At 40.4% G+C, this 23,462-nt stretch overlaps 3 protein-coding genes across 3 annotated transcripts; 1 reads left to right on the top strand and 2 right to left on the bottom strand.

Annotated features, from left to right (window-relative positions):
• Positions 1-6,616: 6,616 nt before the first annotated feature.
• Positions 6,617-11,223, top strand: GCK72_016976 (uncharacterized protein; the record flags this gene model as incomplete). The annotated part of the gene is made up of 7 exons (XM_053731805.1): positions 6,617-6,743; positions 7,977-8,152; positions 8,217-8,311; positions 9,097-9,187; positions 9,241-9,380; positions 9,450-10,577; positions 10,944-11,223. The coding sequence occupies 7 exons, from the start codon at positions 6,617-6,619 to the stop codon at positions 11,221-11,223; spliced, it is 2,037 nt and encodes a 678-aa protein (XP_053580718.1).
• A 1,641-nt stretch (positions 11,224-12,864) lies between these two features.
• GCK72_016975 (uncharacterized protein) lies at positions 12,865-13,883 on the bottom strand (the record flags this gene model as incomplete). Its single annotated transcript, XM_003104359.2, has 5 exons — positions 12,865-12,990; positions 13,228-13,524; positions 13,580-13,670; positions 13,724-13,818; positions 13,866-13,883. The coding sequence occupies 5 exons, from the start codon at positions 13,881-13,883 to the stop codon at positions 12,865-12,867; spliced, it is 627 nt and encodes a 208-aa protein (XP_003104407.2).
• A 4,134-nt stretch (positions 13,884-18,017) lies between these two features.
• GCK72_016974 (uncharacterized protein) lies at positions 18,018-22,611 on the bottom strand (the record flags this gene model as incomplete). The annotated part of the gene is made up of 6 exons (XM_003104300.2): positions 18,018-18,135; positions 18,189-18,260; positions 18,888-19,196; positions 20,085-20,769; positions 22,340-22,475; positions 22,528-22,611. 6 exons carry the CDS (start codon positions 22,609-22,611, stop codon positions 18,018-18,020), a joined length of 1,404 nt encoding a protein of 467 aa, XP_003104348.2.
• Positions 22,612-23,462: the final 851 nt, after the last annotated feature.

The following is a 23,462-nucleotide window of genomic DNA, read 5'->3' as shown; positions in this document are numbered from 1 at the left end:
CACCGCAAACGAGAGGGTATCGAGGAGAGACGCAGAGTTTTTTCTCGCGCGAACAAATATTTTTACCATTTTTGACCTATTTTCGCTGTTTTTAAGAACAAATTACATAAAAACTTTCGAAAAATAGTGAAAATAGGTCAAAAACTGGGAAAATGATTGTTCGCGCGAGAAAAAAACTCTGCGTCTCTCGCCGATACTCTCTCGTTTGCGGCGGGGCGCAGTTGTAACGAATTTGCTCGGCAGAGTTGCGCGGAATTCCGACTTCCGACTTCCGGGCTGTTTTTCACTTCCGACTTCCGGCTTCCGACTTCCGTTTTGAAAATTTTACTTCCGACTTCCGTATTACAAATTTTACTTCCGACTTCCGACTTCCGTTTTAGAAAAAATCACTTCCTTCTGTTGCTCGGCAAATAGTTGTTAGTCTAACGTAAATCGCCGACACAAAATGACCGTCCGCAAATGCGCCCCACCGCACACCCATATTTTGAATAATCAAATTTATCAAAAAACACCACACACATAGGGACCTGCCGCACCAGACTTGCAAAATATCGGCCCGGCCCGGCTCGGCCCGTCGGCCCGGGCCGGGCCGGTAGAGAAAGTTGCCGGCCCGGCCCGGCCCGGTCGGCCCGGAGTCAAAAAATGAGCACAATTTTTTCACAAAATTTTTCGAAATTTTTTGAAATTTTCATCAAAAATAGTCAAAAATCCTATGTACACTTGAGTTTTATCGATATGTAAAAACATAGTCGAAAATTCGACTTTTTTGCGAAAAAATCAAAAAAATTTCAAAAAAATTCAAATTTTCAAATTTTTGTACTGTGACCCGGGCCGACCGGGCCGGGCCGGGCCAGGCCGGGCCGGGCCGGGCCGGGCCGGTGAAATTTCTCAAATCGGCCCGGCCCGGCCCGTTGCAAGTATGTGCCGCACCCTTCTCTTTCACTGCCTCGGTGGCTCAGTAGGGTGCAGGTGCCGCCGGTAGTCAGTAGGTGTTGGGTTCGAACCCATGCTGGCGAAATTTTTTTCATATATTTTAAACATTAATTCTCAGTTTTATCAGTAAGTTAGGAAGATTTTTTCTGCTTTTTGGGCCTTAGGACAGATTTTAGGACAGATTTTCACTATTTTAAAACTGATTTTTACTTTGAGCCTCTATTCGAGCTTCTACTAAACGTTTTGGTATTTTCTTGCTGGGGTTTTCTAAAAATTCAAGATTTCTGACCCAGAATTAACTGGTTACAAAACTTAGGAGACTTTAGCTTCATATCTCTATAATTATAGTCAAAAAATTCAAATCTCGCGCCTATTTTTAGAGTTCAATAGAGCGCATTTGCGGACGGTCATTTTGTGTCGGCGATTTACGTTAGAGTATAGTTGTTTAATTTTTTAAACCTAAATTTCAAACTCCCGCTATTTTCATGTGTTCAACGGAGCGCGTTTGCAGTTTAACCCAAAATTAACTTTTTTTCAACTTTTTGCTTTAAAAACACATTTTCAAAGGTCAAAAAGTGGTTTTTAGTGAGAAAAAAAAATAGAAAATCGCTAAATTTCTATCCGTTTTCACTTTCAATTCGTTCGCGAATTTCAAAATTGGGAAATAAAACTGTTGTGATCTATCTCTCTCCCTGTCTATCCATTTTTGTCTCTTCATCATCGTGATGACGCATTCTTTTTGTTGTCTTCTCTTCTGTATTGGGAACTTTTTTATTGTAAAGAAACACTTCTCTAACAATTTTTCGCAATATTTCTTCCTCATTTTTCGAGATTTTTTCTTTTTTTCGAGAAAACATTGGTTTTTTTCGATTAGAAGAATATAATTCTGGAATCAGCGGTATTGTTTGCCTCGAAAATTTCCATTCTTTGTTGTTTACCGCTTTTTTTTCGTTTTCTACTGTCTGGGGCGCCTTTGGCGCGTTTTTCGTGAAAAAGTTTCAGATTTTCACTCAAATTTGCAGAAAATTCCAGAAATTGTGATTGCTATAATTTTAGGCAGATCTTTCTAAGTTTCCAAAAAAAAATTGATTATCGGCGATTTTTAATACCAAAATTCTTCGAAAACTCGGCGTTTTCTATTAATTTTTGAAATTTTTCAAGTTTTTCAATTTCTTAAAAACTAACAGCTCGGCACAGTTCTTACAACTGCGCTCCACCGAAATGCTCTTGAGAAATGTCTCTTTCTCTCTAAGTCTCTCAATTTCGCACACTATTTCCATCGGTTTCGCTAGAGCACGGTTGTAATAGAGTTCAACCGAGAAAATTTAGGCAAAAACCAAACTTCTTCGAGTGTTATTCAGAAATGCACAGGGGTGCAAAACGCAAGGTCCCTTAAACGCGCTCCGTCGCTCAGCGGTTGGCACGGTGCCAAAAACTGACTTGGCTGGGTGCCAAGTTCAAGTTTAGCGTGTGTTTGTCGTATCTTTCAAATGGAAAAACGCGACGCACACGCAACGCGACCGGAGCGGTAAATTCAAAACTTTTCGTTGCGGACCTTACGCCTCGCACCCTGTGGAAATGTCTTTTTCGGAATTCCACCTTCCGCCATTTTAAAATTTTTCGCGCCTTCCGTCTAGAGGATATCAGATTGAAAAATTAGTCAGCCGACTCGGATTTCCCGATATTTTTAAAGTTTTTTGCAGCAATTTTATCAGCTTTTACCATATAATCGAAATTTATCACAATTTTAACCATTTTAGGGGCTTTTTACAACAAAAAACGGCTAAAATCGTCTTCTAAAAATGGCATTTTAATCCGCCTTCCGCTTTTTAACACTTTTTAAAATTCCGCTTTCTGCCTTCCGCCATTTCTGAAATTCCGAATCAGAAACCATCAAATCTAGGTCTAATGACTCATTTAATCGGTTCCTCTCTGTGGTATTAGCACGACACACTTTTCACAACCGCGCTCCACCGAAATCTCCTTGAAAAATGCTTCTTTTTCTCTGAGTCTCTCAATTTCGCACACAATTTTCTTCGGTTTCGATGGAGCGCACTTGTAAGAACTGTGTCGAGCTAATAGCACCGAAAAATGACAATTTTCTAGACTTTTCATTCTTTATTCTTCTTCTTGTTTCATCTCGTTTCCAAAAAAAAACAAAAGAAGAAACTAGAAACACATACATACGTGTTGTTCTTCTCTTCGACCTTTCTCTTTCTCTCTCTGCTTCTTCTTCTTCTTCCACCCCGAATCGATGTGTCTCATGTTTTTTGGTTCTTTCTCTCTGTTTCCCCATCTCTCTCTCTCTCACAGAGATATATCGAAGCAATCGAGAGGCGCAGAGATCCAAAGGGCTTTGGTCAGTCATGTGTCTGCGTCTCTTTCCTCCTCGCAGCCCCCTCAGTCGAAGACGTCGGGCATTCTGTTGACTTCTGTTGCGAAATTCTTAATTTTTCTTCTCATTTTTAGCTGTTTTTTGTGTGAAGAAGATTCTGAAGCCTTATCATTCATATGAGGAAGTATTATTGATAAGAATTGGGAACGCTGTTCTCCTTGTTTACTTAGCACACACACCACACACACACTTTTTCAAAAAATAAATGTGGAATCGATATTGGGTTGCTTAGAACGATTTTGGTCTAAGTTCAGTCAAATTTTCCCCGGAAAATCGTGGAAAAAGTGGCTAATCCGCGCCGGAAGTTTTGGGAGTTTTTTCGGAATGTTCTGGAAAACGATCAGGGGAGCGCTGCCGGCTCGAAAGTATATGATTTAAGGCTGCAAAACTCAAGTTTTTAAGGTTTTCTTTTTTCGCGGCGAGACCCTATTTCTGAAATTCTGATAATCTTTTATCTCTAACCGAAGCTTCCAGAATTTTCTATAAATCAATGCGCTCACGGCTGAGATCAAAATCGAGATTTATTCCCTTCAAAAAGTTGTTTTTTCTCGATTTTCCGGAAATTTCCAAGGAAAACCGCGTGGCCTCCGATTTTTCAGTAGGAAACTTCCATCGAAATCCGATTACATAAATATGGAATCCACACCGAGAATTGTTATAGAATTAAGATGAAATTTCAGTATTTTTCCTGATTTTTAGCAATACAAACCGATTATTTTGCTTTAAAAGCAATGTTATGAGCTGAAAAGTATACCAAAATGTAGATCTCGGCGAGTTCTATATTTGTGACCTACTACGGACCGGATGATTATTTGTTAATGTTCCGCGGAACATTAATGAAAATCACCCGGCCCGTAATAGGCCACGGATGTAGAACTCGCCGAGATATACATTTTCTTATATTTTTCAGCCCATAATATTGAGTTTCAAGCGAAATATTCGGTTTGTATTGCTGAAAATCAGGAAAACTTTTGAAATTTCATCATAATTCTGTAATTCTCGGTATGGATTCCAGATATAATCGGTTTTTTTGTGCTAACGCTGGCCATTGCTCAGACTAAAATCATTTTCCTAGACATCTTACAACACGAATTTCATCCAGAATGACGCCACCGCTCATCCTAACACTCGATATGATTCAAAAAGCTCATCTTCTCGTCTTTCTGACGAATTCTCTCTTTCTCGTTTTTTTCCGAAAAACAATCAAATAATGACCATCTTCTTCCTCTAATCCTTCTTTGACTTTTGCCATTTGCTTCTTGCCTCTCTCACGTAGAGTTCAGTTCAACCTATGCAGACGCGCTCTATCGACAATCATGGTCACACTTTTGCGTCACGGTGAACTTTCGAAACTTCTGTGCATACCGTGGTGAACATTAGAATTTATTGTTCAACGTTGAAAAATAAATTCTAATGTTCACCACGGTATGCACAGAAGTTTCGAAAGTTCACCGTGACGCAAAAGTGTGACCATGCTTGTCGATAGAGCGCGTCTGCATACGTTGAACTGAACTCTACGTGATAGCCATCTTCTTCCTCTCTAATCCTTCTATCTCTCTTATCTAAATGACTTTTGTCATTAGCTTCTTCCCCCCCCCCCCCCCCCTATCTCTCTGTGACGTCTCTATCCACCAGGGAATTTTTATTCGAGAATATTCTTTTCAATCTAAAAACAGACAACTCGTGGTGAGAGAGAGAGTGCGTTAGGCCTCGTGTATCCATAGAAACCGTCACACGACAAACACAGCTGAAAACGAGAAAACGAGTTGTTTTTGATTAAATTTACGAGTTATTTTTGGAGTTTTAGCTAGGTATTGGTTGTTGGCTTCTCGCTGTAATATATCGGATTTTATATAAAAGTTTAGGCTGGGGCGCCGTCGGCGCGCGTACAGCTTCTATTAGCACTGTGTCAAAAACGCGTCACAGGTGCCCCCGATTCACCGTTTTTTGTCAAAAACGCGTCTCAGGTGCCCCCGATTCACCGTTTTTTTTTGTCAAAAACGCGTCTCAGGTGCCCCCGATTCACCGTTTTTTGTCAAAAACGCGTCTCAGGTGCCCCCGATTCACCGTTTTTTGTCAAAAACGCGTCTCAGGTGCCCCCAATTCACCGTTTTCTGTCAAAAACGCGTCTCAGGTGCCCCCGATTCACCGTTTTTTGTCAAAAACGCGTCTCAGGTGCCCCCAATTCACCGTTTTCTGTCAAAAACGCGTCTCAGGTGCCCCCGATTCACCGTTTTTTGTCAAAAACGCGTCTCAGGTGCCCCCGATTCACCGTTTTTTGTCAAAAACGCGTCTCAGGTGCCCCCGATTCACCGTTTTTTGTCAAAAACGCGTCTCAGGTGCCCCCGATTCACCGTTTTTTGTCAAAAACGCGTCACAGGTTGTAAGAACTGTTTTTTTCGAAAAAATCTGGAAATTATTGCAATTTTTCAACTTAAAAATTTGAGTTTTTCAAAGGAATTTCGTAAACTATACGGGCTGGGGCGCCTTTGGCGCGCTCAGCTTCTAGTCTAGAAGCCTTCTAGAACTTTCTCTGTGCATATTCTCCTTAAAAAACTTGGAAATTCGAGATTTTTCGACGAAATTCTATGTTTTGAGCATTATCGATTCGCAAAATCACTACAGATCCCGTTTGAAGGCGCATTGAATTTTATTCAGCGATATTTTATCATTAAAAATTTGTTTGTCGTGTCGGGATATCGCTGAAAATAATTCGAAGCACCTTTGAGCGGAATTTTCGGATTTTCAGGGTGATCTTCAATTTCTAAATTTTTCTTTGAAAATGACCAAGATTTTTGGAATCCGGATTTTCATTGAATTTCAGACATTTACTTAGAAAGAGGTTTTAAAAAATTCTAGAATTTTCCAATTTTCGCGCTCTGAAACGCAAGTGCGGCAGGAGATAGTGGGCGGAGCTTAAACTGCAAGCGGCGCGGTTGAAACTCCACCCGATTTTTCAAGGAGAACTTCGAATTTCGAGATAAATTCGTGTTTAAATCGATTAAATATGAACAATTTACAAATATGCAGCAAAAAACGTGGAAAAAATCAATTAAACTACAAAATTATCTCGAAATTCAATGTCGCTCGTTAAAAAATCAGCTGGAATTTTATCCGCGCCGCTTGCAGTTTAAGCTCCGCCCACTAGCCCCTGCCGCACTTGCGTTTGAGCCGTTTCAGCCAATTCTTGCGCAAACTTTCTGTTTTTCCACAATAAAAACACATTTTTCGCTCAAAAGTCGCTCTCTTTTCTTTAAATTTCACTTCCAAAACCGCTTTGTTGCAGGTATGTCTTACAACCAGCAACCATACAATCCGGCCTACCAGAATCCGTACCCGCAGCAGCAATATCAGGGACAGGGACCACCGCCGCCGGGATTCAATATGGGCGGTCAACAGAATCAGAGTAATCAGGGTGAGTGCGTTGGAGCAGTTATTACAAATGCGCTCCACCGAAATCCTTTTGAAAAATGTCTCTTTTTCTCTGATAGTGAGTCTCTCAATTTCGCACACTATTTTCTTCTGTTTCGGTATAGCGCGTTCGCAGCCACATGGTAAGACGCGTTTTTGACAAAAACGGTGAATCGGGGGCACCTGTGACGCGTTTTTGACAAAAACAGTGAATCGGGGGCACCTGAGACGCGTTTTTGACAAAAACGGTGGATCGGGGGCACCTGAGACGCGTTTTTGACAAAAAACGGTGAATCGGGGGCACCTGAGACGCGTTTTTGACAAAAACGGTGGATCGGGGGCACCTGTGACGCGTTTTTGACAAAAACAGTGAATCGGGGGCACCTGAGACGCGTTTTTGACAAAAACGGTGGATCGGGGGCACCTGAGACGCGTTTTTGACAAAAAACGGTGAATCGGGGGCACCTGAGACGCGTTTTTGACAAAAACGGTGGATCGGGGCCGCCTGTGACGCGTTTTTGACAAAAAACGGTGAATCGGGGGCACCTGAGACGCGTTTTTGACAAAAAACGGTGAATCGGGGGCACCTGTGACGCGTTTTTGACAAAAACAGTGAATCGGGGGCACCTGAGACGCGTTTTTGACAAAAACGGTGGATCGGGGCCACCTGAGACGCGTTTTTGACAAAAAACGGTGAATCGGGGGCACCTGAGACGCGTTTTTGACAAAAACGGTGGATCGGGGCCGCCTGTGTCGCGTTTTTGACAAAAAACGGTGAATCGGGGGCACCTGAGACGCGTTTTTGACAAAAAACGGTGAATCGGGGCCACCTGAGACGCGTTTTTGACAAAAAACGGTGAATCGGGGGCACCTGAGACGCGTTTTTGACAAAAACGGTGGATCGGGGCCGCCTGTGTCGCGTTTTTGACAAAAAACGGTGAATCGGGGGCACCTGAGACGCGTTTTTGACAAAAAACGGTGAATCGGGGGCACCTGAGACGCGTTTTTGACAAAAAACGGTGAATCGGGGGCACCTGTGACGCGTTTTTGACAAAAACGGTGAATCGGGGGCACCTGTGACGCGTTTTTGACAAAAATGATGTTACAACTGCGCTCCAACGAAATCCCCTTGAGAAATGTCACTTTTTCTCTGAGTCTCTCAATTTCGCACACAATTTTCTTTGCGGTTTCGGTAGAGCGCGTTTGCAGTCATAGAATAATTTATTATGTGTTCCAGGCGGTGCCTACTTCGCTCCACCGCCACCAATGCACGGTGGAATGTTCAATCAAATGGAGAACGGACAGCAAGGAGGGGGCGGAGACAACCCGGACGGAAAATATTCGTTCCAATTCTCGGATAAAACGATTCGCGCCGCGTTCGTTCGCAAAGTTTTCAGTTTGGTATTCATTATGGTAAGTTCGGTGGAGCGCACTTTCACACATCTAGGATTTCACAAAAAATCGATAATTGTTGCAGTTATGCATCGTCGCCGCCGTCACCGTCGTCCCATGGGTTCACGATCCGACGATGAAGATGGTGCGAAGAAATACGGCACTCTATTTGGGATCATAGTATGTTGCGCTCTAATGAGAAACATTGGAGTTCGCGGTGGAGCGCGGATGCAGTTTTTCAGATTACAGCTGAAAATCGAGTTTTTAGTGCTGAAAATTGTGTTTTTAGAGCTGAAAATTGAGTTTTTAGAGCTGAAAATTGAGTTTTTAGTGCTAAAAATTGTGTTTTTAGAGCTGAAAATTGTGTTTTTAGAGCTGAAAATCATGTTTTTAGTGCTGAAAATCGTGTTTTTAGATCTGAAAATCGTGTTTTTAGATCTGAAAATCGTGTTTTTAGATCTGAAAATCGAGTTTTTAGTGCTGAAAATTGTGTTCGTAGAGCTGAAATCGTGTGATTTCGACTCAAAAACTCTATCCACAAATTCTCTCGCAAAAATGATGTTTTCAACCTTTTTATAGAAAAAATAAAACGGAAAACTCATTTTCAGCACAAAAATCACGAAAAAACAACGATTTTCGATAAAATCCGACTATTTTGACTCAAAAATCGATTGAAAACCTCGAAGTTTCGAAATTTTCAGCTCTTAGATTCAAAAACTGGATTTTTTTCAGGCGAAACTGAGCGAAAATAATTAAAAATCGGCAAGTTTTCTCTTTTTGGCTTATTTTTCGCTTATAAATTAGTCATAAAACGTATTTTCAGCACAATTTTCGTGGAAATCCGACTATTTTCCCAGAATTTTGACCCAAAAATCGATTAAAAACCTCGAAAATCTGAAATTTTCAGCAACCGCGCTCCATCGCAAATCCACCTTCATCAATAGAGCGCATTTATCATTTTCCAGTGTCATCTTCTTCGTGACCTACCTCTCATTGGTCTGCTGTGAGGGTGTCCGCCGCAAGTTCCCAGCCAATCTCATCGTCACTGGAATCTTTGTAAGCAGCTGAAAAATTTTTTTTAAATTGATTAATATCGATTTTGATTCCAGACACTCGCCACTTCCGTCATGACGATGGTCATCTCGGCGCATCACGACGCGAACGTCGTCTTGTTGGCTCTGGCGATTTGTATCGGATGCACACTGTCGATTATCGCGTTCGCCTCGCAAACTAAATTCGATTTGACAGCGTAAGTTTGTGGATTTACGGGCGTAAATCGACATAGGAAATGAATAAGTGGAAACCGCGACGCGTCTAGTGAAAACCGCGACGCCTCTAGAGAAAACCGCGACGCCTCTAGTGGAAACCGCGACGCGTCTAGTGAAAACCGCGACGCCTCTGGTGAAAACCGCGACGCGTCTAGTGAAAACCGCAACGCGTCTAGCGAAAACCGCGACGCGTCTAGTGAAAACCGCGACGCCTCTTGTGGAAACCGCGACGCCTCTAGTAAAAACCGCGACGCCTCTAGTGAAAACCGCGACGCCTCTGGTGAAAACCGCGACGCCTCTGGTGAAAACTGCGACGCCTCTAGAGAAAACCGCAACGCGTCTAGCGAAAACCGCGACGCGTCTAGTGAAAACCGCGCCGCCTCTTGTGGAAACCGCGACGCCTCTAGTGAAAACCGCGACGCCTCTAGTAAAAACCGCGACGCCTCTTGTGGAAACCGCGACGCCTCTAGTAAAAACCGCGACGCGTCTAGCGAAAACCGCGACGCCTCTAGTAAAAACCGCGACGCGTCTAGCGAAAACCGCGACGCCTCTAGTAAAAACCGCGACGCCTATTGTGGAAACCGCGACGCCTCTAGTAAAAACCGCGACGCCTCTAGTGAAAACCGCGACGCCTCTAGAGAAAACCGCAACGCGTCTAGTGAAAACCGCGACGCCTCTTGTGGAAACCGCGACGCCTCTAGTGAAAACCGCGACGCCTCTAGTAAAAACCGCGACGCCTCTTGTGGAAACCGCGACGCCTCTAGAGAAAACCGCGACGCGTCTAGTGAAAACCGCGACGCGTCTAGTGAAAACCGCGACGCCTCTAGTGAAAACCGCGACGCCTCTAGTGGAAACCGCGACGCCTCTAGCGGAAACCGCGACGCCTCTTGTGGAAACCGCGACGCGTCTAGCGAAAACCGCGACGCCTCTAGAGAAAACCGCGACTCTCCTATTAGAAATCGCGACGCCTCTAGTGGAAACCGCGACGCCTCTTGTGGAAACCGCGACGCGTCTAGCGAAAACCGCGACGCCTCTAGAGAAAACCGCGACTCTCCTATTAGAAATCGCGACGCGTCTAGTGAAAACCGCGACGCCTCTGGTGAAAACCGCGACGCGTCTAGCGAAGACCACGACGCGTCTGGTGAAAACCGCAACGCGTCTAGTGAAAGCCGCGACGCGTCTGACGATTTAAAAACTACAGACACGCGACGCAACCGCGAAATCTGACAACAGAATTCGCTAGAACACGGAAAATCTGGATGAAACGCTGAAAACGCCGAATTTTCCGTGTTTTCATAAGAAAACCCCAAAAATCCTATACACATGATACTGCTTTGTGACAAATGCGCTCTATTGTGATAATTTTGATGAGAATTGTGTTATTATCCATGGAAAATGACACAGTTCCCACTAGATTGTCAGTAGAACGCGTTTAGTCACGCGTAGGCGGAAGCTATGCTCAAATTTTTGCTGAAATTTTCAAAAGCCCGCCTTCAAATTTTTTTTAAATTTTGAAAAAAAAATATATCCCTCAATTGTTTCAGTCACATGGGATACATCTTCATCATCTCAATGTGCTTCATGATGTTCGGACTCGTCGTTGTCGTCTGTTCGATGTTCTTCCGCATCAAATTCCTCATAATGATCTACGCGTTGGGCGGTGCACTCATCATGATGCTCTACCTCTTCCTCGATATTCAAATGATGATGGGCGGGAAAAAGTACGAGATTTCACCGGAAGACTACATCTTCGCCGCCGTTCAAATCTTCATAGACATCGTTCAGATGTTCTGGTATCTCCTCACTCTCTTCGGATCCAGGTAGGTAAATAAATTATCGATTGATTTTGGAGCGGAAAAGGAAATTCGTATTTCCAGAGACTGAGATCTATCTCTTCCCCTGTGTGTGTGTATCTGTTTTGGTAAGACGGTTGTCGTCGTGTTTTATTTTCATGGCATGTTTTATCTTTTCAGTTGCGCTCTACCGAACTGTGCGGTGGAGCGCGATTGATTTTTTTGTTGTGTTTGTGAATTATGTGGTCTCCCCCTGTTGGTGGCCAAAATACTTCTTTTTTGGTTTTTTATTGAACATTTGCGGAAAATCGACAGAAAAATGCCGAAAATTCGGGGTGGCCGAACTTTTGCAGTTTCTCGGCCATCATTTTTCCACGGTATTTTTTTCAATTTTTCAATGTTTTTTGGTGAAAATGCCCGGAAAAAAACTTTGAAAATGCAGAAAATCACGAAAACCTCGATTTTGAGAGCTTTTTCTCAGGTGGCCGAAGTTTTCCATTTTTTCGGCCACCGTTTTTTTTTTAATATTTTGAAAAAATCGTGAAAATAAGTGAAAATAACCTGAAAACTACAGAAAAACCAAAAATTCACGAAAAATGGATTTTTTATGTTGGTGGTATATTGGTGGCCGAACTTTTGCATTTTCTCGGCCACCAGTTTTTTTTTTCAATTTTTCGACATTTTTGGTGAAAATTACCGGAAAAACTCTGAAAATGCAAAAATCCTTAATTTTAGAGCTTTTTTTCAGGTGGCCGAACTTTTGCATTTTCTCGGCCACCAGTTTTTTTCCTTTTTTTTGTCACTTTTTCTATGTTTTTTGGTGAAAATGCCCGGAAAAAACTCTGAAAATGCAGAAAATCACGAAAACCTTGATTTCTTGAGCTTCTTTTCAGGTGGCCGAACTTTTGCATTTTCTCGGCCACCGGTTTTTTCCTTTTTTCAATTTTTTTGGTAAAAATCGTGAGAATAACCTGAAAAACAACAAAAAAGCAAAAAATTAAGCGATTTTTTTTTCAAAAAATGACAAGGAAAACACATTTTGGATATGGATATTTCAAAATTTTCAAAAAATTTCGATTTTTTAATTTCCGAAATCACATACGACCTAACTTTTGCAATTTCTCGGCCACAGCCATTATCACCAACAACTATAGCGAACCCGTAATAACAGTACCGTAGCCGTGAATGAGAATAACATGATTTCAATTATTTTCCCAAAAATTCAAAATTTTATTTTTCAGCGATTAGACAACGACTACTTCGACGCCGACGTCTTCAGAATCTTCTCTCTATTCCTCTTTCCTATCTTTCCTATTCTTTATTAGCACAATGCCCACCCTGAAAATTACTTTTACACGCGAGAAAAATGCAACCGCGCTCCATCGAAATTTTTTAAAATTTGAAGTTTGGCTTCGATTGAGCGCGCTTACATCATCCTCCGTGCTTCTACATACACCACTGGTAGATCATTTTCCTTTCCTTGTACGAAAAAATCGATAATTTTTTTTCCAAAAAATTTAAAAAAAATCCAAACACACCCACACACCTCTCCGCCCTCTCTCTTATAATTAACAACAGCAGAATTGTGACATGATATTATTGTTTTTTTTTTGTGAAAAAAATAAAGCAAAATATTTGAGAAAATGTACAAAATAACCAGCAAATTTCAGATCTAACGACCTCTTCCGAAAATGTTGAGAAGCATCAGGAAGATATTCAAAATGTCCAAAAAGATTTCCATTGCAGCGAAAATGTAGTCCTCCGGCGAGAGTTCGTACTTACGGCCACCCATTAGGAGCTGAAAATAGCAATTTTAGAAAAAAAATAATTTTTTGAGAAGTCAAGGGCGCCTGCGACGCGCCGCACGACCACCGCTTTTATCAGTGCCCTCACAATAGTTAAATGCGTGGCGCAGCTTTGGACGAGTGGTGAAGAGGCTTGCGCGGCGCGCTTGCAGTCGAAAGTTCAAGTTTTGCCCAGGGTAGAACATTTTTTTGTTTTTTTTTTCTTGATTTTTATTCAATTCTTGGCTTACCTGTACATCAATAGCCAAGTAGAACATCATCAACAGTGCCGCCAAGCCGGAATACACCGAATACAAAAAGTACCATTTGAAAATCAATGTAAAGATGAGTGCGAACATTCCAAACGAGAAAAGGACCATTGAAAGCATGAAAGCGATTCCGATTTTACTTGTCAAATCACTTTTAGACTTCATTGCGAAAATGATGACGGAACCGCTGCACACGGTGGTGATACAGAGACAAATAAGGACGGACTGCACATTGTAGCACGCCGTGATGAACATTGTCATGACTGCCGCGGAGATTGTCTGGAATTTTTTGAAAATTTGGGTCCTGACACGACGGTCTACAGTAGGAACTTACAAAGATTGTCAGCAAAATTATATTGATCGGAAACTGGCGCCGCAGGTTAGCACAACACGAGAGAGCGATTGAGACGACTAGGAAGACGACGCTGGAAAATTTGTTGGCTCAATTAATATTTTCTTTTTAAAATTGAGAACTTACATTGCAATAAAGTAGACCCAAAAGTTATTGTACACCCAATCTCGAAATGGTTCCGATGCCATCGGAATGACGCAGAGACCCGCCGTGATACCGAACTGGAAAACTTGGATTATTGGATTTTCGAATGACTTAAGGATATTACCATAATTGTGACCAACATGAAGACTTTACGGACAAAGGCCGCTCTCACTGATTGGTTTCTGAAAAAAAATTTTTTTTTGAAAAATGTTGAAAATCGTCCAACTTTGACGGCTCATAACGGATCACCTTGGCGTCAGACAAACTAGATTTTTATATGAGTGTATAGATCAAGAATAGGGCTATATTTTTGCAGTTGGAAGTTTTTTGATAGCTATTCACGCTTTTGAGATATAAACCTTCAAAGTTGGTGTACTTGATAGGCGAGAGAGCGTGCGGAAAGAGGAGGGCATTTCGCTTCTCTGCGTCTCTCCTCCTCTCCTTTCTCGCGCGCGCGTCTACATGCCTAACTTGGACGGCGCATATCTCGAAGGGGTGAATAGCTATCAAAAAACTTTCAGCTAGAAAAATGAAGCTCTAGTTTTGATCTACACAACCATTATAAATTTGAACCTATTCGATTTATGATGAGTACGAGACAGGGTCTCAAAGTTGAGCTAGTTTTCTATTCTTTAAAGGCGCATATCTCAAAAACGTGAATAGCTATCAGAAAATTGGTAACTACAAAATTGTAGCCCTATTTTTGATCTACACAGTTAATACAAAAACTCACGTAAAATGCAGGTTGTACTTTCCATCTGGATCATCGTTTGTGGTCGCTCCATATCCTTGCTCCATTTTTAGTTATTAATCTGTAAAATTGTAAAATCAATCAATCAGAAAAAGAAAAAAAAGTGGGGTGAGAGGGGGAAAAGAGAGCAAAAAGTTGCGCTGCTGTGAGAAAATATGGTTTATTTGCACAATACATGTGGAATTAAATGAGAGAAACAGAGGGAGAGAGAGAAAAATGGAAATTCGAGAGCATTCTCTCTTGAATGTATGAATGAAATAATAATGATATGGTCACCAGAGAAAACAATCGATGAGTCACTTTTAGGAAAAATATTTCGAAAATGTTTTCGAAATGTTAGAATATAAAGTAAACAAAGTTGACCCCTGAGAAAAAATGATGACGAGGCACACTCGAAATAGTTCTCAATATCTGATAGATAAGCGTAAGGTATTAGACAAATATTTGAAAGGTTTTTTGAATGGGGGAGGATGGTTTTAGAGAAAGTTAGACTTTTGAAGAACAGCAGGAGCCCAAACTGGTATGACAATTTGAGAATTCAAAGCGTTTTCCCGAAAATCCGCAATGGGCCACAATTTTGATTTTATATTGGTTGTGTAGACCAAAAATAGGGCTATATTTTTGTAGTTGACAACTTTTTGATAGCTCTGCACCTTGCCGAGATACGTGTCTTTAAGATAACGAAGTCAAAACAGCAGGAGAAAAATTAGGTCCTTCTTTGAAGCCTCTTATCTCAAAACCTAGAAAAGCTATTAAAAAATTGTCAACTACAAAAATGTAGATCAAAATTAGAGCAACATTTTTATAGTTAACCATTTTTCGATAGCTCTTCACCCCGCCGAGATACGTGTCTTTAAAGATAGGCGCCCACTCGCAGGCGAGAGAGCGTGCAGAAAGAGGAGGGCGTCTAGCTTCTCTGCGTCTATCCCCCTCCCTCTTTCTCGCGTGCGCGTCTACTAACTTTAAAGGCGCATATCTCAAAAGCGTGAGATGCTATCAAAAAGTTGTCAACTACAAAAATGTAGTCCTATTTTTGATCTACACGCTCATATAAAAATCTTGTGTGTCCGACGGAAAAGAACTCCATTTTGAGCCGTCAAAGTTAGACAACTTTCAACATTTTTAAACTTTTTTTTTCAGAAACCCCAGTAAATATAAAACTGATAATAGCCGACTGGTGGCATGTCAAACCTTCTTTTTTTTTAATTACTGGGGGCAAGTGAGAAGGAGGAGCTGATACTCTTTATATCAGTTGTAATCAGTAAATTTGAGAACGTTAGGTTCAATCGTCACAGTTTTAACTCACGTCAGCTAAAAATCAATTTCAAAACAGGAAGTTAGGGAAGGCGGGTACATCAGTCAAGTAGAAAAACCATATCACAAAAATTTCAGCAAACTTCAGCGCTCTAATCTGTTTTTCGTTTTTTTCTGAATTTTACAAAAATAAGTGAATGACCGTTTGTTTACGGACACACCCATTTGTTACTAGGATAGAGTGAGCAACGGGTTTCGTAATACGGTAGACAATTTTTTTTTGATTTCTAGAAGAATTATATATCACGGAAAAGCTGAAAATATGAGGATTCTGAATCCGTTTTTAAATTTGATCTAGCACGAAAATGAACTGAGAAGCAGGGAATTTAATTTGGTCTGTCCGGCCAAAAAATCAAATTCAAATGTTTTCGAAATTTTTGAATTTTTCTGACTTTTTTCTGGAAAAAGGTCGAAGTCCCGATTATGATTCAGAATAATAAGCCATTTAAGTGAAATCATCAAAAATGTTCATATTTTCGGAGAAAAATTGAAAAAATGTTTTTTTTTAAAATGTTTTTTTTTTGAAAACTTTGAATTTTGCTCCGTTGCTCGGCTATTGTCAATGCTATTCAAAATTTGTAAACGGATACAGAATCCTTATGACGTCCGCTTTCTAAATATATAAAGTTTTCAATGGAACAATAATATTGGGATGCTTGAAAATCAACGTTTCCAAAAAATTTGGAAATAAAAAAGATGCGAAAAAAAGAAATAAATTGAATAGTTGTTGACAGACTTCTGAATAGCTGCGATTAAATCATCACATGACAATTGAAAAATGTTGAAATATGAAAAAGAGGAACAAAATCCTATTCTCTTTTAATATATGCAGTAGGAGACATGACTCACGCTCTCGAAAATTAGTACGTCATTTGGGTAATTTGGGAATCGATAATTAAGTGACAGGAACTAAAAACCTATATAGTTATACACTTGATGGAATAGCTATGGTCTTATCTTCCCTTTTTTCGAAAAAGTACTGATAAGACGAGTGGTGACTCAGTAATACATTGGGACAGAGAGAGAGAGAGAGAAAAAGTATTTGCATATGACTTATAGTGATGATGAAATGGGGAGAGACTAGTTTATATGTTGTTGCGAAATTTGGAAGAAGAGGGAAACTTGATATTAATAACTACTTGTGAAGTGGATCGAGTTTCAGTACTCAGGTTTGAATGAGTGCTCTCAAGCCTGGAACCGTCGGATTTTCAAAATTTTTAGTTGGTTGTGTAGATCAAAACTAGGGCTACATTTTTGTAGTTGACAATTTTGTGATAGCTATTCACGCTTTTGAGATATGCAACCTTTAAAGTTGGGGAGCGAGAGAGTGTGCAAGAAGAGGAGGGCGTCTAGCACTGATTCTGCCGCCCATCTTTAAAGACGCATATCTCGAAAACGTGAATAGCTATCAAAAAGTTGTCAACTACAAAAATGTAGCGCTATTTTTGATCTACACGCTTATATAAAAATTAAACCCGTTGAACTCTCTGGGTACCCATAGCAATCTTTCAAAATGTTCATTTCTGTGAGGTTTTGAATATTTTTTTTAATTCTCTGGTTTGAATTAGTGTTTTAAAGCATTGGTACAGTCGGATTTTTACTATTTTTAAAAGTTGATTGTGTAGAACCACACAAGAGCTTCATTTTTGTAGTTGACATCTTTTTGATAGCTCCGCCCACTTTTGAGATATGAGCCTTTGAAGACTACGCTCCCACCCCTTTCTATATTGTCTACTTTAACGGCGCTTATCTCAAAATCCTGAGTAGGTATCAAAAAGTTGTCAACTACAAAAATGTAGCGCTATTTTTGATCTTCACATTGATATAAATTTAAAAATTTTGGAGGTAAAATTGACATCGTGGCACTTTGTCAAAGTTAGCAAATTTATAGTGTCATGCGTTTTGCTAAAACACAATTATAAAGATTATCAAAGTCCAGCAGAGCATATTTGCTATACCTGAGTTGCTACGCAATCGAATATGTATAGAACAAAGATAGCTGAAAGCTAGCAAAATCCCTGTTTAGTAGAGCGCGCTTGCTGCTGCTTTTCGTGATACTTGCGTTGTTCTGTCTGTGTGTCTGTAGTGTCCGGATGTCCGGCCATAAAAATAAAACAAAACTTCATTAACAGATATTATTATTGATTGGTCCGGAGTAGTTTAGTAGATCACAAGCATAACAACAATAAATTTTGCAAAAAATCAATAAAATCATGATTTCAAATTCTCGGAATTAAACTTTGAAATCAAATGTTCCGCTGACGCGTCTTGTTGACAACACAGCAGTTCTAGAACGACGTGTTCTTTGCCTTTTGACACCTCACCGTATCTGGAAATGATCTCTTTTTTGAGTTTCAGCATAGTTTATTTATTTAAGCTTACCGAACCATATTGACAACTGTCACCGAGTACAAACAATCTGATAGATGAATGTTGTTCAGGAAGCGGGTGCAGCTGAAAAATGTTGGTGAAGTTTGAAGGAGTATAACACTAGCAAAATACCCTCTATCAATACAAAAAGTATACTGGCTGTGTAGAACAAAAACAGGGCTACATTTTTGCAGTTGAAAGTTTTTTGATAGCTATTCACGTTTTCGAGATATGCGCCTTTAAAAATGGTAGCTTTTCTTGGTGGTGGGCGAGAGACGCAGACGACGAGAGTGTCTGACTGTCTGGGCCCTCTCCCTCTTGGTGCGGCGCCCTGATACTTTCGACCTTTCATATCTCAAAAGCGTGATGTGCTATCAGAAAACTTTCAACTACAAAAATATAGACCAAATCTAAATCTATATTTTTGTAGTTGACAACTTTTTGATAGCTATTTACGTTTTCGAGATATGCGGTTTTAAAATAAGTCAATGAGAGGGCGAAAGGGGATGACGCAGACGACGAGAGTGTCTGACTGTCTGCGTCTCTTTTCCCATCGCCTAACTTCAAGCCGCCGTATCTCAAAAGCGTGGATAGCTATCAAAAAATTTCCAACTACAAAATTGTAGCCCTGGTTTTGATCTACACGCTCATACAAAAATGTTTGATAGTCGAATACATAGAAATCTAGTACGGGATCTTCATTTCTCATACCTCTGCGCACAATCCATTGCAAACTCTTTATGCCGATCACCCAATCGACTCCACCCCTCATTCTCGTACTCCTTCCAAACTCTCACATCCGGAAGCACACGATTCTCCATTTCCTCCACAATCGAAGCGGATCGTGTGAACTTTTTCTTCTTCTCGACACCTTCTTCACTGACACCGTTGGATTCTGTGGATTCTGTGGATTCTGGAGCAGCAGGGGGTTGGTCTGGGATGGTGGAGTCACTGGGTGTTGATGTTGATTCTGCGTCAGGTTTGGAGTCTTCATGCACGGCGGAGAGGACTGGGAGGGTTCTGGAAATAAGGGAATAGAGGTGGCCGAGGATATGCAAAAGTTCGGCCACTAAAGTTATAGTTTTTTGATAGCACATTGCTAGATTTTGAAATATTCACTACGGTTTAAAAATAGGAAAAGTATCTGATATTTGAAGACACATATCTCAAAAGCTAACAACGCTATTGAAAAGTTATCAACTACAAAAATATAGATCAATTGTAGAGCTCTATTTTTATAGTTGACAACTTTTCGATAGCTCCGCGTACTTTTGAGATATGCTCCTTCAAAGATGGGAACCTAAAAAAGCGAGAGAAAGGAAGAGGGAGAGACGCAGAGAAGCTAGACACCCTCTTCTTTCTGCACGCTCTCTCGCCTATCATTTACTTCTACTTTAAAGGCGGATATCTCGAAAACGTAGATAGCTATCAAAAAGTTGTCAACTACAAAAATGAAGCTATAGGTTTGATCTACACGCTCATATAAAAATTTAGCAGGTGAGATTTTTTGGGACTCCATAGCAATTTTACAAAATTGACTGATTTTTGTGGATTTTCAAAAATTTCAGACGAAATTTGAAATAAAACGATAAAAGTGGAGAAAATTCCTCTAGAAGCTCAAAAGTGTTTCTGGCATAAAATTGTGATAAATGGGGAATCTTTTTTTTAAATCTCGTTTTTTGGATATTTTTACATTATTTCAGATTTCACTTTATTTGTTTCTGAAAATCTGAATTTTGGTCAAAAAATGCGAGAAATCATGATTTTAAGCCAAAAAATTTCTGGTGGCCGAACTTTCATAACTTGGGTTTCTAGGTCAATAGCCGAATTTTGCGAATTTCAGACTGTCAAAAAGCTGTCAACCAAAAAATAAAGCTTTAGAATTATTTTATTAAGAAAAAAACCCACTTCTGTCTCAACACCTTCTTCTTCTTCGGCACATTCTCCTTATCCGATTTCTCCACGGGTTTCTTTTTCTTCTCCACTTTCTCCACCTTCTCAATCACCGCTACCGTATCCGCCGCCTTCTCCTTCTTCACCGCATTCATATCCAGTATCTCATTAATATGAATGATACCTCCATCCGGTTTCAACGCCTTACACGCCGCCAACCAATGAGCTCTACACGACGGAAGTAGTCCCAAGTAGACACGATCCGCGGTCTGATCTGGACAGACCCTTCGACAGTCCCCATGGATCACAAGGAGACGGTCATCCACTTGGTTGACTTGAGCACTTCTGATGAGAGATTCTAGAATCTCATCGTTCCAATCAATAGCCACCACTTGTTTCGCTTCACACGACACCAGAAAAGTCAAGGAATAATACCCGAGACTCGCGTACATATCCACTATCGTCTGCCCTTGACACGCCCACTTTGAGATTCTCTTCATCTCGGCTTTCTTCGAGTTGTCGAACACTCGCACTGTAGCGTTGTAACAGAACTTAACACCTCGCTCATCCACGTAGTCAACCCATGCATCTGCTCCGTGGAGGAGATCCACATGGGCGGTACGGTCATCGTCGATTTGACGTTTTCTGCCGACACGCGCCACGTTGAGAGATTGAGCGACAACTGCCCAGAGTTCACGGCCTGGAAGAAAGTATTTGTCACTAGAAAAGAGAGAGAGAGAGCGACGCAGAGAAGCGAGTGTATCGGACTGCTCTGCGTCTCTTCTCCCTCTGATGAACAACTTTGAAGACGCATATCTCAAAGGCTTGTAGAGCTATCAAAAAGTGGTCAACTACAAAATAAAGCCCTAAACTAGACCTAGATTTTTGCAGTTAAAATTTTTTTGATAGCTACTTTCGTTTTTGAGATATGAAAGGTCAAAGATGAAAGGGCGCCGCACCAAGAAGGGGAGGGCGCAGACAGTCTCGTCGTGCATATCTCAAAAACGTGAAGAGCTATAAAAAAGTGGTCAACTACAAAAATGAAGCCCTATTCTTTATCTACTGAACCATTGTAAATTCAAAAAACTTGGATATCATATGAGGTAGCTATAACATTTCGAAAATCGTCAACTTTCATCAAAAAAGTAGAAAAAAGCCTAATCATAATTATCGCTTCAAAATAGTCAGTTTTTACTAGACCTTGCTGAAATTTTGTCAGATTGTAGATGACCTCAAGATGTCTGTTTATACAAACTTTCGGAAGAATTGAATTTTCTTTGTCGATTTTATGGCAACCCGAGTACGTTTAAACAAATTGATCTTGTGACCACTATTAAACAATATTTCCAAAACTTTAAAAGTCAAATAACCCAATTTCTAGTAACCCTCCCAAAGAATCAATGTGATTTTCAAAGTCAGCATGTCTGAAAGTACCTAGACCCAGTTTTTGATAAGAATCCAAGAATGCATTCCCTAGTACCCTTGAAAAAGGGTATCACCGCCAAATTACTGGTGCGGGCTGAAGGCTTCGGACCCTAAAACCCTTAAAATTGAACCAAATCACTCGAATTTTTGTAGACACACTCAAAAAGACTTTTTCTGTAATTTCTGAAATTTTCATCTGGTTCTGAGGAAAATTGACGATTTTATAAAGCTAACAAGGGATGCTTTTGAGTGGGAAGGCTTAGATTGGATCTTAGGTTTGGCGGCTCATAACTCTTTCCGCCTTCCGCTTTCCGCTTTCCGCCAAAAATTTTCCTATTTCCGCTTTCCGCCTTCCGCCTTCCGCTGTTCAAAGATTTTTTCGTCAGCTTGAAAAATTTGATCACCTATTCCAATTTACTGATATTTTTGTAGTTTTTTGCAGCGTGTGTTTATCAAAAAAACAAAATTTAACTCAAATTTAACCATTTTAGTGCTTTTTACTACAAAATAAGGCCAGAATCGTATATTTGAAAGCGACATTGTGTTCCGCCTTCCGCCTTTTGGCAATTTTTTCCATTCCGCTTTCCGCCTTCCGCTTTCCGCCGATATTTTTAAATTCCGCTTTCCGCTTTCCGCCCAAAAAAAAGTTCATTCCGCTTTCCGCCTTCCGCCTTCCGCCATTTCAAAAACCACATTCCGCTCAACTCTGCAGCCCACAGGAATATAAAATGTCTCTTTTTCTCTGAGTCTCTCAATTTCGCACACAATTTTCTTCGGTTTCGGTAGAGCGCGGTTGTAAGAAGCGTGCCGTGCTAAGAACGTTCTTGATAGAAATTTAACCTTACCAATATATCTCCAATTGATATGTGTGAACGTGTTCTGCGGGAACACAATCATATCGCCATGCTTCTCCCACTTCTTCGGCAAATCCCTCTGCATCTCGTCGTCCCATAACGACTTGCTCAACGCCAACTTTCTGACCTACAAAACACAAAACGTTTTAATCTGTTTTATTTAATTGTTGTCCCCTTACATCCTCAAGCATCTGGCCAAAGTTTGACGCTTTCGCGAGGACACCATCACTCGTCTTCCGCCGTAAACTTGATGTTCGCTCCATGGCGGTCAGGCGGAAGGGTCCTGAGGTAATAATAGAATTGAAATGAGAAGGAAGAAGAAGAAGAAGAAGGGAGCCAACATGTGACAGATTGTGATGGACAATGAGGTGAAGGAACGGAAGATAAATGAGATATTTATGAGATTTTAGAAAACACAAATTGAAAATGGCTTAGATTAGGTCGTGAGTCAAAAAAAATGTGAAAAAGAGTTAGTATGTCTGGAAAGCTGAAGACGTGAGGATTCTGAATCTACTTTCAAATTTTGTAAATTATTAAATTGAGTTGAGATACAACGCTTGATATTTGACACCTCCTATATTTTATCCAAAACTTTTTATTTTCACTCGTATCTCAGTCAATTTTCAACGCATTAACGAGAGAACGAGATTTGAGTTCCATTAGAAAGCTCTAATTTTTCTCTATTGATATCAGTTAAAAGATTTTAATTTACTTGAAAAATAATTCGAGAGGTGTCAAGTTCACAAAATTCCTTGTATCTCACAATCAGCCCATTGATAAAATTTGAAGACATATTCTGAATTCGAATAATTTCAGCTGTGGTTATCCACTAAACAGGCTCAAGAAACCATACGATTTTCAGCTATAAGAGATTTTGATCTGGAAAAAAATTGTGGTGTTTTAAATTCATAGAAGATAGTGTCAATTGAAACATGAATTTGAACAGTTTACAGTATTTCGAAAGCTGAAAACGTGAAGATTCTGAATCTGTGTTCAAATAATTGGTCAGAGAAAGATTAACTGAGTTAGAAGGCTCCGAAACAGCGTATAACTTCAAACCGTTGTTTCTTGGCTCCTTTTGATGTTAGATAAGATTTGAAAACAGATTCAGAAT

This window comes from Caenorhabditis remanei, chromosome V, assembly GCF_010183535.1.
Source record: "Caenorhabditis remanei strain PX506 chromosome V, whole genome shotgun sequence".
In the NCBI taxonomy this organism is placed as follows: Eukaryota; Metazoa; Nematoda; class Chromadorea; order Rhabditida; family Rhabditidae; genus Caenorhabditis; species Caenorhabditis remanei.
Note: the sequence above shows the minus strand (reverse complement) of the source record. Positions and strands in the feature narration are given on the sequence as shown.